General features: G+C 44.6%; 1 protein-coding gene across 1 annotated transcript in view; it reads left to right on the forward strand.

The window, feature by feature from the left end:
* LOC129856778 (thyroglobulin-like) overlaps positions 1–18,979 on the forward strand; it is an 83,381-nt gene that overhangs the window by 1,382 nt on the left and 63,020 nt on the right. Inside the window, exons 2-19 of the mRNA XM_055924495.1 lie at positions 138–246; positions 594–691; positions 852–1,040; positions 1,235–1,394; positions 3,328–3,434; positions 4,158–4,301; positions 4,552–4,737; positions 5,032–5,541; positions 5,724–5,965; positions 9,935–10,091; positions 12,607–12,751; positions 12,958–13,094; positions 13,347–13,484; positions 14,378–14,455; positions 14,583–14,665; positions 16,568–16,688; positions 17,674–17,871; positions 18,111–18,317. Of these exons, the coding sequence (XP_055780470.1) occupies positions 138–246; positions 594–691; positions 852–1,040; positions 1,235–1,394; positions 3,328–3,434; positions 4,158–4,301; positions 4,552–4,737; positions 5,032–5,541; positions 5,724–5,965; positions 9,935–10,091; positions 12,607–12,751; positions 12,958–13,094; positions 13,347–13,484; positions 14,378–14,455; positions 14,583–14,665; positions 16,568–16,688; positions 17,674–17,871; positions 18,111–18,317 (3,009 nt within the window). The remainder of the gene's footprint in view (positions 1–137; positions 247–593; positions 692–851; positions 1,041–1,234; positions 1,395–3,327; positions 3,435–4,157; positions 4,302–4,551; positions 4,738–5,031; positions 5,542–5,723; positions 5,966–9,934; positions 10,092–12,606; positions 12,752–12,957; positions 13,095–13,346; positions 13,485–14,377; positions 14,456–14,582; positions 14,666–16,567; positions 16,689–17,673; positions 17,872–18,110; positions 18,318–18,979) is intronic.

The following is an 18,979-nucleotide window of genomic DNA, read 5'->3' on the forward strand; positions in this document are numbered from 1 at the left end:
ACTATCATTTAGGCTGTGTTTATGTTTCCTGTGTGTATGAACCATATGCCTGTACGCCAAATACAACATATTTAATTTCCCCACAAAGAAATGGACACAGTTTTGAACGACTAAATTGTATTTGCTGCTGTTTTCAGAATACCAACTGGAGTCTGAGACCCTGAGTCAGTGTGAGTCGCTACGTGGTGGTAGTTCTGCCCGGCAACAAGACCATGTCCCCCAGTGCTCAGAGGACGGGAGATTCAGGTATACCTGACAGTGCTGTATATGACACAAGCTAGCCAGGACGGTAAAGCTAGCCAGGACGGGTAAAGCTAGCCAGGACGGTAAAGCTAGCCAGGACGGTAACGCTAACCAGGACGGTAAAGCTACCCAGGACAGAAAAGCTATCCAGGACTCTAAAGCTATCCAGGACAGTAAAGATAGCCAGGACAGTAAAGAAGCAATTTCCCTGAATTTGTCCCAAATGGTACCCTATTCCCAATCCCTATGTTGTGCACTACTTCAAACGTAGTGCACTATGCCGGGAATAGGGTGCCATTTGGGAAGCGGACCGCTGTTCCCTACTCTCTTCTAACTGTTGTGTACTCCAGACACGTCCAGTGCAGCGGTGCTGGTGGTGGGTGCTGGTGTGTGAACGCTGAGGGAGCTGAGATCTCTGGAACCAGACAGAACGGATCAGCTGTGTACTGTGAGCAGAACGCCCCTCTTCCTGGAAATATCTGTTTTAACGTGAAACCACATTGGTGCTAGATGGATGAATTCCCCTCGGGAACCCTAGCCAGGACCTTTTGAGATGGACTATGTAAATGCTGTTTATCATCATTGACCTCCTCTTCCTCCTCCCACAGGTCTGACGTCCTGCCAGCTCCACAGACAGCAGGCCCTGCTGAGTGGCGATGCCCCCCCGGTGCCCCAGTGCCAGGCCTCTGGGGAGTACCAGGCGGTGCAGTGTGACAGCGCCCGGGGACAGTGCTGGTGTGTAGACCTGGAAGGCATGGAGATCTACGGGACCCGGCAGAACGGAAAGCCCTCTCGGTGTGAGTTAGTTAGGAGCAGGATGTGTTGTGTATTGATATGTCATTTATGACTTAGGTGCATCCATTTTCTAATGGGTGGCCCCAGCGGGAATCGAACCCTCAAATCCTGACGTTGCAAGTGCCATGCTCTACCAACTTAGCCGCACAGTAATATATAAATGACTAGAGCTGATCAGAAGGACCTTTTCCCTCAGGCCCAAGCAGCTGTGAGGTGAGGTCGAGGCGTCTCCTCCACGGCGTCGGGGAGCGCTCCCCCCCTCAGTGCTCGGCCGATGGCTCCTTCCTGTCCGTGCAGTGCAAGTTTGTCAACACCACTGACAGGATGGTCTTGGACCTGCTGCACACGTTCAACAGGTGAGTGCCTGGAAGGGAAAGATATGCACTCTAATTTTGCGCCCCAAATGACAGCCTATTCCGTATGTGTAGTGCACTACTTTTGACCAGGGTCCATAGGGCTCTTGTCAAAAGTAGTGCACTATATCAGGGGAATAGTGTACCGTTTGGGACGCTGACGTTCCCTGTTAGACCGTTGGAATCTCATCTATCACTCACTCACACAAACACACTGCTGGAGGTTTGCTTTGACCTGGCTGTGCATTGGGATCTCATCTATCACTCACTCACACAAACACACTGCTGGGGGTTTGCTTTGACCTGGCTGTGCATTGGGATCTCATCTATCACTCACTCACACAAACACACTGCTGGGGGTTTGCTTTGACCTGGCTGTGCATTGGGATCTCATCTATCACTCACTCACACAAACACACTGCTGGGGGTTTGCTTTGACCTGGCTGTGCATTGGGATCTCATCTATCACTCACTCACACAAACACACTGCTGGAGGTTTGCTTTGACCTGGCTGTGCATTGGGATTCTGTGTGTGAGTGAGACAGGTTTTGTACAAAGCTTTTTATAGTATCTGCCGCTAGATGGGAGTGTAATGCTTAGACCTGTGGACAGGATTTAGACCACTGATGCGCTGACAGGAGAACTGGGAGCCCAAATTCACTTTATTTTCCCCTCCTCGCTCTACATTTCTGACCTGAAAGGATCCTATTCTTGTGTATGGTGACTGGAACATGTTATGAGGAATGGAGACGCTTGGTCTCCTGGGAACTTATTGGAATTTTCAGATTTCACATATTTTTATTTTATTTTACCTTTATTCAACTAGGCAAGTCAGTTAAAAGAACAACTTCTTATTTTCAATGATGGCCGAGGAACAGTGGGTTAACTGTTCAGGTGCAGAACCACAGAGTTATACCTTGTCAGCTCGGGGATTTGATTTTTCAACCTTTCGGTTACTAGTCCAATGCTCTTACCACTAGGCTATCTGCCGCCCCACATTCATTAGAAATGTTTCACAGTGTCTAAAGTAAACAATGTAGTCATTCCAGATGTTTCAGATAGTCCACCAATATGTAAACTTTTCATCTGGAATGTGGATTTGGACAAATAGTTGACACGTTGTAAGTCTTATGGAGGTGTATGACGTTCCTCTCCTTTATGTGGAGGGTTTTCAGTCCTTCTTAGTTAGCGCAGCTGCAAAAATTCCAACCCTTACCACAGAGGCCTACACAAAAATGTCTACTTTCAGACCTTGAATTATAATTTTATAATAATACTTTTTGTCTTGTGTCTATTTCTGGCTAGCGGATGTTTTGACATCTGTCTCTAGGCAACAACTGCCATCATATTCCCTACTTAGTGTTTGCACCCGGGCTTGTGCAGTGAACTCTTTGCATGATTGGCCCCCAGCCTGGCCAGGACTGTCTCTGTTATCACTCCAGGCTCCAGCCAAGGGGTCAAGAGTCAAGTTGTTCCTGGTCCTGTAAAACCTCTCAGGAACTGGTCTTAACTTCCTGCCAGCAGACATTTCTCAAATGACTCAAAGATCAAAAAACATAAAGGAAGTGATTCCTTTTTAATATCGGCAAAACAAATAAAAGGTTGATGGCGACGACTTAGTACATGAAATCTTTATTTTGAGGCTTCCTTTTACCGTCAAGGCAGGCGCTCTTGAAGAGAGTATTGTATGTGAATCAATGTCGTAAGTTAAAGAAATACTTTCCATCTTCGTGGAAGAGCTGACTCATTACAACTTTAATGAGTTCCTCCATGATAACTTGAATGGCTTTGTCATCTTCATGTACTGTATATTATAGTACTATAATTAGTATTGTAGTATTATAATTAGTATTATAGAGTACTGTCATGTATTTTACTCTTCTATTAGCCTATTTTATACAGCGTGAAGTGTGAAGAGGTGTGATATCTTCCACAGGTTCCCTAAAGTATTCCAGACGTTCAGCAGCTTCAGACAGACGTTCCCAGAGGTGTCCAGTTACTGTTTCTGTGCTGACAGCAGAGGCAGGGAGCTCCCCAGCACAGGTGAGATAGATGCTACATCAACAGGTGACACACACACACACACCCACACACACACACACGCAGGAACCATTATTTACAATAACTCTTAACTGGATTTTCATCAAGAATCAGAAATAGATATTTTTAAATAACTATTTGGTATTTGTATTTTATTAGGATCCCCGTTAGCTGTTGAGAAAGCAGCAGCTACTCTTCCTGGGGTGCACACAGAACATGAAATATGACATAATACAGAACATTAACAGACAAGAACAGCTCAACGACAGAACTACATACATTAAAAATATCACATATTAGTAGAAACACACACAATATCTGGGTCAAATAGAGGAGAGGTGTTGTGAGGTGTTATTATATCTGTTTTTGAAACCAGGTTTGCTGTTTATTTGAGCATTATGAGATGGAACGGATGCAATCATGGCTCTGTATAATACTGTACGCTTTCTTGATTTTGTTCTGGATTTGGGGACTTTGAAAAGACCCCTGGTGGCATGTCTGGTGGGATAAGTGTGTGTGTCAGAACTGTGTCTAAGTTGACTATGCAAACAATTTGTGATTTTCAACACAATGTTTCTTATAAAAATGTTTTTAAAAAGTGATGCAGTCAGTCTCTCCTCAACTCTTAACCAAGAGAGACTGACATGCATAGTATTTATATCAGCCCTCTGATTACAATGAATTAAACAGTGTGTGTTAGTCAAATCCTTGTTTCCCTGTGTTCAGGTGTGGAGCTGCTGCTAGATGAGGTGTATGACACAGCCTTTTCAGGTCTGGAACCAGGCCGCTCCTTCTCCCAGACCAACATGTACCGCATCCTACAGAGGAGATTCCTGGCCATCCAGCTGGCGATGAGTGGCAGGTTCAGATGTACGTTAGTGTCATCAATCTGGCATCGTTTCTATCAGTGGTGGCTGGTGGCACTTTCATTTGTAGGACGGACTCATAGCGAATAACTAGACTGGAATCAAACACGTTAAACACGCTCTTTCCATGTGTTTGATACCATTCACTTTATTCCTGCTATCATTATAAGCTGTCCTCCCGTAACCAGCCTCCTCTGGTTTCCATTATATTTCCTGTGTTTAATTTTCTCTCTCTCCCTCTATCTGTCATGTAGGCCCCAGCCCTTGTGAGAGCGAGCAATCCGCTGGTGCCCAAGCTGGCAATGTGTTTGTGCCGTCCTGTGCTTCCAACGGGGGTTACGTGCCAACCCAGTGCCAGGCGGGTGGGCAGTGCTGGTGTGTCGACCCCACAGGGAAGGAGATCTTTGGGACACGACAACATGGACGATCCCCTGACTGTGGTAACTAAGGAACAGTGTTGTTGGTTTCAAATAATAATGAACACCATTTAGGTGTTCCAAACCAACAGTACAATACCATTGACTGTGCAGACAGAGAGCACACCTCAATAATCGCTTACTGAATGAAAGCTTATCTGTGTTTTGTATTTTCATTTCAGGTAACGTTATTATCCCACAGGGGGAAATTCATTTGGTTATCATGCTGTACATAGAAGCCATTAAAAAACAACAGTCAATATTTTAGGCCTACAGACAATTCCTAGAAACATGCCATTTTCCCTCTACTGAACCCAGGTGCTGGAGTGAAGGACTGTACCTCTGAGCGTCGCCAGGCCCTCTCCAGGCTCCTCTCCGGCCCCTCAGGTCAGGTGCCATCAGCCAAGGACTCACAGACACACCCAGCCCCAAGCCCCCTGTCTCCATGCAGCCCCCAACTCCAACAGCTCCTGCTGGGGTCTCTTGTAGAGTCCCTTTCTGAGCGATCCGATTTAGGAGACATCCTGGCTGAGACGATCCAAGGGATGTTCCCTAGTGGGGCCATGGCCCTCAAGGCCCTAGCTCTAGCCTCCAACCCCAAGAGACTCCAGGAGAACCTGTTCGGAGGAAAGTTCTTAGGAAACGCTGGGATGTTTAACTTCACTGGGGCCGTCGGTGTCAGCGGCACGTTGAGTTTCAGTCAAGCCAATCTGACAAACAACCAAGATCTGGTTAAACTCATCAGCTCCACCCTGGAGAACAGAGACTTCCTCTCCATCCTACGCCAAACCATCCTCTTATCCAAAGCCGAGGACAACACCCAGCTAGGTTTGTTTTGTAACTTCGTCTTGACTTTTAAAAATCATTACAAGCTATTTGTTTCTACCATCGAGGACCTCTTTGGAAACAAGTGTTTAGATAAATGTGCTGTCCACTGGGGATCCACTGTACCTCTTACTGTATTAGTTGTTTTTTTACCCAAATAAATGAAAATCCTTTGAATTGAAAAGGGGAGCTGTTCAGGGTCCTGTTTGAGAGCGCCCAGTCCGGTGCTGCTGGTTGTGAGAGGGAGCCCTCTGCCCTGTACGTGCCCAGCTGTGATGACAGAGGACAGTATCAGGAGATCCAGTGCCAAGGCTCGGAGTGTTGGTGTGCTGACCCCCAGGGTCAGGAGGTCACGGGGTCACGTTCCAATGGTCAAAGGCCAAGGTGTCTGTCAAGATGCGAGAGGGAGCGAGCGGTTGCCCAGAAGGTAATTACTTTATGACACTCCTCCAGCACGACTGTAAATAACTACCGAACTGACTCTTCTCTACCTGCATCCTGTCTGTAAATAACTACCGTACTGACTCTTCTTTACCTGCATCCGGTCTGTAAATAACTACCGTACTGCCTCTTCTCTACCTGCATCCTGTCTGTAAATAACTACCGTACTGACTCTTCTCTACCTGCATCCTGTCTGTAAATAACTACCGTACTGACTCTTCTCTACCTGCATCCTGTCTGTAAATAACTACCGTACTGACTCTTCCCTACCTGCATCCTGTCTGTAAATAACTACCGTACTGACTCTTCTCTACCTGCATCCTGTCTGTAAATAACTACCGTACTGACTCTTCCCTACCTGCATCCTGTCTGTAAATAACTACCGTACTGACTCTTCTCTACCTGCATCCTGTCTGTAAATAACTACCGTACTGACTCTTCTCTACCTGCATCCTGTCTGTAAATAACTACCGTACTGACTCTTCTCTACCTGCATCCTGTCTGTAAATAACTACCGTACTGACTCTTCCCTACCTGCATCCTGTCTGTAAATAACTACCGAACTGACTCTTCTCTACCTGCATCCTGTCTGTAAATAACTACTGTACTGACTCTTCTCTACCTGCATCCTGTCTGTAAATAACTACCGTACTGACTCTTCCCTACCTGCATCCTGTCTGTAAATAACTACCGTACTGACTCTTCTCTACCTGCATCCTGTCTGTAAATAACTACCGTACTGACTCTTCCCTACCTGCATCCTGTCTGTAAATAACTACCGAACTGACTCTTCTCTACCTGCATCCTGTCTGTAAATAACTACTGTACTGACTCTTCTTTACCTGCATCCTGTCTGTAAATAACTACCGTACTGACTCTTCTCTACCTGCATCCTGTCTGTAAATAACTACCGTACTGACTCTTCTCTACCTGCATCCTGTCTGTAAATAACTACCGTACTGACTCTTCTCTACCTGCATCCTGTCTGTAAATAACTACCGTACTGACTCTTCTCTACCTGCATCCTGTCTGTAAATAACTACCGTACCTACTCTTCCCTACCTGCATCCTGTCTGTAAATAACTACCGTACTGACTCTTCTCTACCTGCATCCTGTCTGTAAATAACTACCGTACTGACTCTTCTTTACCTGCATCCTGTCTGTAAATAACTACCGTACTGACTCTTCCCTACCTGCATCCTGTCTGTAAATAACTACTGTACTGACTCTTCTCTACCTGCATCCTGTCTGTAAATAACTACCGTACTGACTCTTCTCTACCTGCATCCTGTCTGTAAATAACTACCGTACTGACTCTTCTTTACCTGCATCCTGTCTGTAAATAACTACCGTACTGACTCTTCTCTACCTGCATCCTGTCTGTAAATAACTACTGTACTGACTCTTCTTTACCTGCATCCTGTCTGTAAATAACTACCGTACTGACTCTTCTCTACCTGCATCCTGTCTGTAAATAACTACCGTACCTACTCTTCCCTACCTGCATCCTGTCTGTAAATAACTACCGTACTGACTCTTCTTTACCTGCATCCTGTCTGTAAATAACTACCGTACTGACTCTTCCCTACCTGCATCCTGTCTGTAAATAACTACCGTACTGACTCTTCCCTACCTGCATCCTGTCTGTAAATAACTACAGTACTGACTCTTCTCTACCTGCATCCTGTCTGTAAATAACTACCGTACCTACTCTTCCCTACCTGCATCCTGTCTGTAAATAACTACAGTACTGACTCTTCCCTACCTGCATCCTGTCTGTAAATAACTACCGTACTGACTCTTCCCTACCTGCATCCTGTCTGTAAATAACTACCGTACTGACTCTTCTCTACCTGCATCCTGTCTGTAAATAACTACAGTACTGACTCTTCTCTACCTGCATCCTGTCTGTAAATAACTACCGTACTGACTCTTCTTTACCTGCATCCTGTCTGTAAATAACTACCGTACTGACTCTTCTTTACCTGCATCCTGTCTGTAAATAACTACTGTACTGACTCTTCTTTACCTGCATCCTGTCTGTAAATAACTACCGAACTGACTCTTCTCTACCTGCATCCTGTCTGTAAATAACTACCGTACTGACTCTTCTCTACCTGCATCCTGTCTGTAAATAACTACCGTACTGACTCTTCTCTACCTGCATCCTGTCTGTAAATAACTACCGTACTGACTCTTCCCTACCTGCATCCTGTCTGTAAATAACTACAGTACTGACTCTTCTCTACCTGCATCCTGTCTGTAAATAACTACCGTACCTACTCTTCCCTACCTGCATCCTGTCTGTAAATAACTACAGTACTGACTCTTCCCTACCTGCATCCTGTCTGTAAATAACTACCGTACTGACTCTTCCCTACCTGCATCCTGTCTGTAAATAACTACAGTACTGACTCTTCTCTACCTGCATCCTGTCTGTAAATAACTACCGTACTGACTCTTCTCTACCTGCATCCTGTCTGTAAATAACTACCGTACTGACTCTTCTCTACCTGCATCCTGTCTGTAAATAACTACCGTACTGACTCTTCCCTACCTGCATCCTGTCTGTAAATAACTACCGTACTGACTCTTCTCTACCTGCATCCTGTCTGTAAATAACTACCGTACTGACTCTTCTCTACCTGCATCCTGTCTGTAAATAACTACCGTACTGACTCTTCTTTCTGTGCATCCTGTCTGTAAATAACTACCGTACTGACTCTTCTCTACCTGCATCCTGTCTGTAAATAACTACCGTACTGACTCTTCTCTACCTGCATCCTGTCTATAAATAACTACCGTACTGACTCTTCCCTACCTGCATCCTGTCTGTAAATAACTACCGTACTGACTCTTCTCTACCTGCATCCTGTCTGTAAATAACTACCGTACTGACTATTCCCTACCTGCATCCTGTCTGTAAATAACTACCGTACTGACTCTTCCCTACCTGCATCCTGTCTGTAAATAACTACCGTACTGACTCTTCCCTACCTGCATCCTGTCTGTAAATAACTACCGTACTGACTCTTCTCTACCTGCATCCTGTCTGTAAATAACTACCGTACTGACTCTTCTCTACCTGCATCCTGTCTGTAAATAACTACCGTACTGACTCTTCTCTACCTGCATCCTGTCTGTAAATAACTACAGTACTGACTCTTCTCTACCTGCATCCTGTCTGTAAATAACTACCGTACTGACTCTTCTCTACCTGCATCCTGTCTGTAAATAACTACCGTACTGACTCTTCCCTACCTGCATCCTGTCTGTAAATAACTACCGTACTGACTCTTCTCTACCTGCATCCTGTCTGTAAATAACTACCGTACCTACTCTTCCCTACCTGCATCCTGTCTGTAAATAACTACCGTACTGACTCTTCCCTACCTGCATCCTGTCTGTAAATAACTACCGTACTGACTCTTCTCTACCTGCATCCTGTCTGTAAATAACTACCGTACTGACTCTTCTCTACCTGCATCCTGTCTGTAAATAACTACCGTACTGACTCTTCTCTACCTGCATCCTGTCTGTAAATAACTACCGTACTGACTCTTCTCTACCTGCATCCTGTCTGTAAATAACTACCGTACTGACTCTTCTTTACCTGCATCCTGTCTGTAAATAACTACCGTACTGACTCTTCCCTACCTGCATCCTGTCTGTAAATAACTACCGTACTGACTCTTCCCTACCTGCATCCTGTCTGTAAATAACTACCGTACTGACTCTTCTCTACCTGCATCCTGTCTGTAAATAACTACCGAACTGACTCTTCTTTCTGTGCTGTATTTGAACTCACTTTGTATTTTTTATTGTATCTTGGTTGAAAAGTTTACATGTTGGTTACGCTGTTTGTGCAGAGAGCTTGAGAGTAAGCATTTCATTGTACTGTACTGTGTAAACCTACGATGTGCATATGCTTATAATCTTTGATACATTTTGAAGGTGAAGTCAGGCCAGGCTGCTGGGGTAGAGGTGTTCATGCCGAAGTGTGCGGAGGACGGGAGCTACGTGGCGTTGCAGTGTCTGGGAAAGAGTTGCTTCTGTCTGGACCTCCTGGGAGAGAGAGACACCACTATCCCTGTAGGACAAACTGTTCAGTGTGAGTAGGCAGATCCACCACTCATCAGACACAGATTAAGCCTAGTCCTGGACTAAAAAACATGTTCCATGGAGATTTAAATCGCTTCTTAGTCCACGACCAGGTTTAATCTGTGTCCGGTTCACTGGTCCATAGTGTATAGTCCATCTAGCTGTATTACCTTGTCCTGGTCCAAACTACTACATTATTAAGTGGGTAGGGTGCCCTGGTCCAAACTACTACATTATTAAGGGAGTAGGGTGCCCTGGTCTAAACTACTACATTATTAAGGGAGTAGGGTGCCTTGGTCCAAACTACTACATTATTAAGGGGGTAGGGTGCCCTGGTCTAAACTACTACATTATTAAGGGGGTAGGGTGCCCTGGTCTAAACTACTACATTATTAAGGGGGTAGGGTGCCCTGGTCCAAACTACTACATTATTAAGGGGGTAGGGTGCCCTGGTCTAAACTACTACATTATTAAGGGGGTAGGGTGCCCTGGTCTAAACTACTACATTATTAAGGGGGTAGGGTGCCCTGGTCCAAACTACTACATTATTAAGGGAGTAGGGTGCCTTGGTCCAAACTACTACATTACTAAGGGGGTAGGGTGCCCTGGTCCAAACTACTACATTATTAAGGGGGTAGGGTGCCCTGGTCCAAACTACTACATTATTAAGGGGGTAGGGTGTCGTGGTCCAAACTACTACATTATTAAGGGAGTAGGGTGCCCTGGTCCAAACTACTACATTATTAAGGGAGTAGGGTGTCGTGGTCCAAACTACTACATTATTAAGGGGGTAGGGTGCCTTGGTCTAAACTACTACATTATTTAAGGGAGTAGGGTGCCCTGGTCCAAACTACTACATTATTAAGGGAGGAGGGTGTCGTGGTCCAAACTACTACATTATTAAGGGAGTAGGGTGCCCTGGTCCAAACTACTACATTATTAAGGGGGTAGGGTGCCCTGGTCCAAACTACTACATTATTAAGGGGGTAGGGTGCCCTGGTCCAAACTACTACATTATTAAGGGGGTAGGGTGCCCTGGTCTAAACTACTACATTATTAAGGGAGTAGGGTGCCCTGGTCCAAACTACTACATTATTAAGGGGGTAGGGTGCCCTGGTCCAAACTACTACATTATTAAGGGAGTAGGGTGCCCTGGTCCAAACTACTACATTATTAAGGGAGGAGGGTGTCGTGGTCCAAACTACTACATTATTAAGGGAGTAGGGTGCCCTGGTCCAAACTACTACATTATTAAGGGGGTAGGGTGCCCTGGTCCAAACTACTACATTATTAAGGGAGTAGGGTGCCCTGGTCCAAACTACTACATTATTAAGGGGGTAGGGTGCCCTGGTCCAAACTACTACATTATTAAGGGAGTAGGGTGCCCTGGTCCAAACTACTACATTATTAAGGGAGTAGGGTGTCGTGGTCCAAACTACTACATTATTAAGGGAGTAGGGTGTCGTGGTCTAAACTACTACATTATTAAGGGGGTAGGGTGCCTTGGTCTAAACTACTACATTATTTAAGGGAGTAGGGTACCCTGGTCTAAACTACTACATTATTTAAGGGAGTAGGGTGCCCTGGTACAAACTACTACATTATTAAGGGGGTAGGGTGCCCTGGTCCAAACTACTACATTATTAAGGGGGTAGGGTGCCTTGGTCCAAACTACTACATTATTAAGGGAGTAGGGTGTCGTGGTCCAAACTACTACATTATTAAGGGGGTAGGGTGCCTTGGTTTAAACTACTACATTATTAAGGGGGTAGGGTGTCGTGGTCCAAACTACTACATTATTAAGGGGGTAGGGTGCCCTGGTCCAAACTACTACATTATTAAGGGGGTAGGGTGCCCTGGTCCAAACTACTACATTATTAAGGGGGTAGGGTGTCGTGGTCCAAACTACTACATTATTAAGGGAGTAGGGTGCCTTGGTCTAAACTACTACATTATTAAGGGTGTAGGGTGCCTTGGTCCAAACTATTACATTATTAAGGGGGTAGGGTGCCTTGGTTTAAACTACTACATTATTAAGGGGGTAGGGTGTCGTGGTCCAAACTACTACATTATTAAGGGGGTAGGGTGCCTTGGTCTAAACTACTACATTATTAAGGGGGTAGGGTGCCCTGGTCCAAACTACTACATTATTAAGGGGGTAGGGTGTCGTGGTCCAAACTACTACATTATTAAGTGGGTAGGGTGACCTGGTCCAAACTACTACATTATTAAGTGAGTAGGGTGCCTTGGTCTAAACTACTAAATTATTAAGGGTGTAGGGTGCCTTGGTCCAAACTATTACATTATTAAGGGGGTAGGGTGCCTTGGTTTAAACTACTACATTATTAAGGGGATAGGGTGTCGTGGTCCAAACTACTACATTATTTAAGGGAGTAGGGTGCCCTGGTCCAAACTACTACATTATTAAGTGGGTAGGGTGCCCTGGTCTAAACTACTACATTATTTAAGGGAGTAGGGTGTCATTTTGGACATAACAATTGTTTGAGCTATTCCTCTGTCTCCAGGTCCTCCCCCCCTCTCTCCCCTTCCCTCCCCAGGGCCAGCTCCAGGCTCCTGTTCCCTGGCGGTGGCTGAGGTGGACCAGTTCCAGGAGGAGGCTGAGCGTCTGGTCCTCCTCTCCAACAGCTCCCACGTCCCTCTGGGCTACAGGTAACCCTGAAGAAGACCGTGTGCCAACACCTGGGTGTTTACCCATCACATTGTTGGACCATGTATAGAGTGTGACTATATTTATTTATAATATTAATAATATGTTGTATTTAAATAAAAACACTGTACTATTCCGTTAGTCAGCACCTCTCCAACATGTGTGTCAACTCATGCTTTTCTGCGTGATGTTCTCCTCTGGGGCTCAGCTACCTGCTGGCCGAAGGAGTCCGTCTGACCTCTGACGAGCTACTCCACGCCCTCTCCTCCTCCCACCAGACCACGCTGCTCTCTGATAGGCTGCTGAGCCACTCCCACTCTGCTCTACGACTGGCTGCCCACTCCAGTACGTCTGGTGTGATGTCATATCCTCTGGATGTGATGTCATATCCTCTGCGTGATGTGCTCCACTACTTGTTTCTTTCATTGCCAGGAGTTAACTACTAAAGAGTGTTCGGTGGCTACTGTTGTAATATTTAGTGTCATCTCAACGTCATTGTTTCTCTGTCATAGTGTTTTGTTGTTGTTGTTATTAACTGAAACATGTCTATAATATTGCAGTCAACACGGTGGGAACCTACGTATTTTCTCTCCCCAGCCCTGCGGTTCTATTGGCAGAGCCAGCAGGCAGTGTCTGTGGAGGAGAGACAGTCTCTACTGCTGGGCTACCAGCCCTACAGGCCCCAGTGTGATGCCCACAGACAGTGGCTGCCCACCCAGTGCCACCCCAGCACAGGTCAGAGTCACACCTCCGACCTCCAACCCAGCTTTGCATTGTAACTGTAGTAGTGTAATACAAGCCACAGTACAGGTCATTATACCTTCTCTAGACCCTTCTAGAAGGACACCTCTCATAATGAGCAACGTCTCATTGTCTCATTCATAATATGTTTGTTGGAAACAGATAAGACTAATAAAGTAGCTACAGTAGTGTTATATTGACTGAGTTGTAACTGTCTCCAGGTCAGTACTATATTGACTGAGTTGTAACTGTCTCCAGGTCAGTGTTATATTGACTGAGTTGTAACTGTCTCCAGGTCAGTGTTATATTGACTGAGTTGTAACTGTCTCCAGGTCAGTACTATATTGACTGAGTTGTAACTGTCTCCAGGTCAGTGTTATATTGACTGAGTTGTAACTGTCTCCAGGTCAGTGTTTTATTGACTGAGTTGTAACTGTCTCCAGGTCAGTACTATATTTACTGAGTTGTAACTGTCTCCAGGTCAGTACTATATTGACTGAGTTGTAACTGTCTCCAGGTCAGTGTTATATTGACTGAGTTGTAACTGTCTCCAGGTCAGTGTTATATTGACTGAGTTGTAACTGTCTCCAGGTCAGTGTTATATTGACTGAGTTGTAACTGTCTCCAGGTCAGTGTTATATTGACTGAGTTGTAACTGTCTCCAGGTCAGTAATATATTGACTGAGTTGTAACTGTCTCCAGGTCAGTGTTATATTGACTGAGTTGTAACTGTCTCCAGGTCAGTGTTATATTGACTGAGTTGTAACTGTCTCCAGGTCAGTGTTATATTGACTGAGTTGTAACTGTCTCCAGGTCAGTACTATATTGACTGAGTTGTAACTGTCTCCAGGTCAGTGTTATATTAACTGAGTTGTAACTGTCTCCAGGTCAGTGTTGGTGTGTGGATGAGGAAGGAGGATACATCCCAGCTTCCCTGACCAGTCGCTCCCTACAGAGACCACAGTGTAAGACAGGACATATTTTCTCGCTGACTTTCATTGTTCTGTATGTAAGGACAACACTCCTCCCACCTGCTGTTGTCGATGTTGAATGATTTGAGTTGTTTTCTGGAAATCTCCTCTCGTCTTCCAGGCCAGACCCGGTGTCAGAGAGGTTATGCTCAGGCTCTGCTCTCTGACTGGACACAGTCCTCCTACGACCCCACTTGTGAAGAGGTGAATATCCTCACCAGAATGTGGAGCATAAATATCAGGAAATTAATTCGTTTTGTTTTATTCTGCCGTAATTCTGCTCTGTCTGTCTCCTTGTTGTAACTTCTGTCTGTCTCCTCCTTGCTGTAACTTCTGTCTGTCTCCTCCTTGTTGTAACTTCTGTCTGTCTCCTCCTTGCTGTAACTTCTGTCTGTCTCCTCCTTGCTGTAACTTCTGTCTGTCTCCTCCTTGTTGTAACTTCTGTCTGTCTCCTCCTTGCTGTAACTTCTGTCTGTCTCCTCTTTGTTGTAACTTCTGTCTGTCTCCTCCTTGCTGTAACTTGTGTCTGTCTCCTCCTTGCTGTAACTTCTGTCTGTCTCCTCCTTGCTGTAACTTCTGTCTGTCTCCTCCTTGCTGTAACTTCTGTCTGTCTCCTCCTTGCTGTAACTTCTGTCTGTCTCCTCCTTGCTGTAACTTCTGTCTGTCTCCTCCTTGTTGTAACTTCTGTCTGTCTCCTCTTTGCTGTAACTTCTGTCTGTCTCCTCCTTGCTGTAACTTGTGTCTGTCTCCTTCTTGCTGTAACTTGTGTCTGTCTCCTCTGCTGTAACTTCTGCCTGTCTCCTCCTTGCTGTAACTTCTGTCTGTCTCCTCCTTGTTGTAACTTCTGTCTGTCTCCTCCTTGTTGTAACTTCTGTCTGTCTCCTTGTTGTAACTTCTGTCTGTCTCCTCCTTGCTGTAACTTCTGTCTGTCTCCTCCTTGCTGTAACTTCTGTCTGTCTCCTCCTTGCTGTAACTTCTGTCTGTCTCCTCCTTGCTGTAACTTCTGTCTGTCTCCTCCTTGCTGTAACTTCTGTCTGTCTCCTACTTGCTGTAACTTCTGTCTGTCTCCTACTTGCTGTAACTTCTGTCTGTCTCCTCCTTGCTGTAACTTCTGTCTGTCTTCTCCTTGTTGTAACTTCTGTCTGTCTCCTCCTTGCTTTAACTTCTGTCTGTCTCCTCCTTGCTGTAACTTCTGTCTGTCTCCTCCTTGCTGTAACTTCTGTCTGTCTCCTCCTTGTTGTAACTTCTGTCTGTCTCCTCCTTGCTGTAACGTCTGTCTGTCTCCTCCTTGCTGTAACTTCTGTCTGTCTCCTCTTTGCTGTAACTTCTGTCTGTCTCCTCCTTGCTGTAACTTGTGTCTGTCTCCTCCTTGCTGTAACTTCTGTCTGTCTCCTCTGCTGTAACTTCTGCCTGTCTCCTCCTTGCTGTAACTTCTGTCTGTCTCCTCCTTGTTGTAACTTCTGTTTGTCTCCTTGTTGTAACTTCTGTCTGTCTCCTCTTTGCTGTAACTTCTGTCTGTCTCCTCCTTGCTGTAACTTCTGTCTGTCTCCTCCTTGCTGTAACTTCTGTCTGTCTCCTCCTTGCTGTAACTTCTGTCTGTCTCCTCCTTGCTGTAACTTCTGTCTGTCTTCTATTTGCTGTAACTTCTGTCTGTCTCCTACTTGCTGTAACTTCTGTCTGTCTCCTCCTTGCTGTAACTTCTGTCTGTCTCCTCCTTGCTGTAACTTCTGTCTGTCTTCTCCTTGTTGTAACTTCTGTCTGTCTCCTCCTTGCTGTAACTTCTGTCTGTCTCCTCCTTGCTGTAACTTCTGTCTGTCTCCTCCTTGCTGTAACTTCTGTCTGTCTCCTCCTTGTTGTAACTTCTGTCTGTCTCCTCCTTGCTGTAACTTCTGTCTGTCTCCTCCTTGCTGTAACTTCTGTCTGTCTCCTCCTTGCTGTAACTTCTGTCTGTCTCCTCCTTGCTGTAACTTCTGTCTGTGTCTCAGAGGGGTTGGTATAAAGCACGACACCAGTTTCTATTGGACTATAAAGTCTTCTTCTATTGTCCTGAATGTACAGTATGTGTCCTTGATAACAGTGGCTGTGGTGCTGTCTGTGTGTTTCCAGAGTGGCCAGTTCTCTGTGCTCCAGAAGGGGTCTTCAGGTGGAGGTGGAGCCTGGTGTGTCAGTCCTGTTTCTGGGGAAACCATCCAGCCTGCTACCCTGAGTCCCAGTGGAGACCTCACATGTACTGACCTGTTTAACACACTCCACATATAACAATCAATACATATAACGATCAATACATATAACAATCAATCACAAATAACAATCAATACATATAACGATCAATCACATGTAACAATCAATCACATGTAACGATTAATCACATGTAACAATCAATCACATGTAACGATCAATACATATAACGATCAATACATATAACGATCAATACATATAACAATCAATACATATAACAATCAATACATATAACAATCAATACATATAACAATCAATACATATAACAATCAATACATATAACAATCAACACATATAACAATCAATACATATAACGATCAATACATATAACGATCAATACATATAACGATCAATCACATATAACGATCAATCACATGTAACAATCAATCACATGTAACAATCAATCACATGTAACGATTAATCACATGTAACAATCAATCACATGTAACGATCAATACATATAACGATCAATACATGTAACGATCAATACATATAACGATCAATACATATAACAATCAATACATATAACAATCAATCACGTATAACAATCAATCACGTGTAACAATCAATCACGTGTAACAATCAATCACATGTAACAATCAATCACATGTAACAATCAATCACATGTAACAATCAATCACATGTAACAATCAATCACATGTAACGATCAATCACATGTAACGATCAATCACATATAACAATCAATCACATTTAACAATCAATCACATATAACGATCAATACATATAACAATCAATCACATATAACAATCAATCACTTATTTTGGGACAGACATGTTCATATACTTCCCTTTTGAAGAAATACAATTTAATTTTATAACACATTGTATATCAAGTCCATCTGAAGGACTCAACTATTTCACATCTTGTTTGCCGTCTGCAATTTGCTAAATCAAAAGGTTGAACATGTATAACAGGATGAACCCATCTCCTCTGTCCTCCATGTGTCTCTCTAGGTCCTAGCTGGTGTCAGTTGTTGAAAGACAGAGGTCAGTCTGTGGTAGGTTATGAGCCGGAGTGCCAGGTGGATGGAAGGCTGTTCTCCTCGCTGCAGTGTGACCAGACAGACTGCTGGTGTGTGTCTCAGACAGATGGACAGGAGCTGCCTGGAACCAGGACCCCACGCGGCACCGGGAACACCCCAGCCTGTGACAGTAAGTCTGGTATTAATGTCCTGGATGTTTAAAGATGGCCACAGGTGTTTACATAAACACACACACACACGGACGGGAGCGTTTAGTTGGCCAATAACAATATCCCATCTGTTACCAAAAGCTTATTCTATCTGTACAAATAGAAAGACAAACACTTCATATTAAAATTCACTATTTATTTACACATCTCAGTAAAACTTTGTCTTCCATCTATTTACCTGTATTCTCTCTGTCTCCAGGTCCCCAGTGTCCCTCTCCGTTCTCTGACATCACCGTTACCCACGGTGACGTGGTCTGTCGCTCTGACGTGATTGGTGGCCAGCAGAACTGTGACCTCATCTGTCACCTGGGTTACGAAAGCACACTTCCTGTAAACATGCAGTTACTGTGTGACGTGGAGACCAGAACCTGGGTGAAGGAGGCCCCACTTCCTCAAGCCTGTCAGAGTAACTAACCACACACCACATCAAACAAACACCCCATATTCTGTCTGTCTGGCTGACTGGCTCTCTACCTCTCTCTGGCTCTGTACAGTAGAGATTTTTTATTATCCCTAAAATGCATTATGTCTCTCTCTATCTGTGTCTCTATCTGTCTCTCTGTCTCTATCTGTCTCTCTGTCTCTATCTGTCTCTCTGTCTCTATCTGTCTCTCTCTCTCTATCTGTCTCTCTCTCTCTATCTGTCTCTCTCTCTCACTCTGTCTCTCTCTCACTCTGTCTCTCTCTCTCTCTGTATCTCTCTCACTCTGTCTCTCTCTCTCTCTGTATCTCTAACTGTATCTGTCTCTCTATCTGTCTCTCTCCCTCTCTCTCTGAGAGTATCTCTGTCTCTCTCTCAATTTCTGAATATTCAAACCGTATTGGGACTTTTGGTTTGCCTCAATGACCTAAAAAAATATCTCAAGCTTTCTGTTAAAAGATGTAACTTCTGCCAAGCTTGACATGATCTGATTTAGCAGATAGACTACACACTGTGGTAAATGTACAACACAGAATGACCAGACAGACCTCCACAGTGTGTAGTATAACACAGAATGACCAGACAGACCTCCACATTGTGTAGTATAACACAGAATGACCAGACAGACCTCCACAGTGTGTAGTATA

The sequence above is a fragment of the Salvelinus fontinalis genome, chromosome 6 (assembly GCF_029448725.1).
Source record: "Salvelinus fontinalis isolate EN_2023a chromosome 6, ASM2944872v1, whole genome shotgun sequence".
Taxonomy (NCBI): domain Eukaryota; kingdom Metazoa; phylum Chordata; class Actinopteri; order Salmoniformes; family Salmonidae; genus Salvelinus; species Salvelinus fontinalis.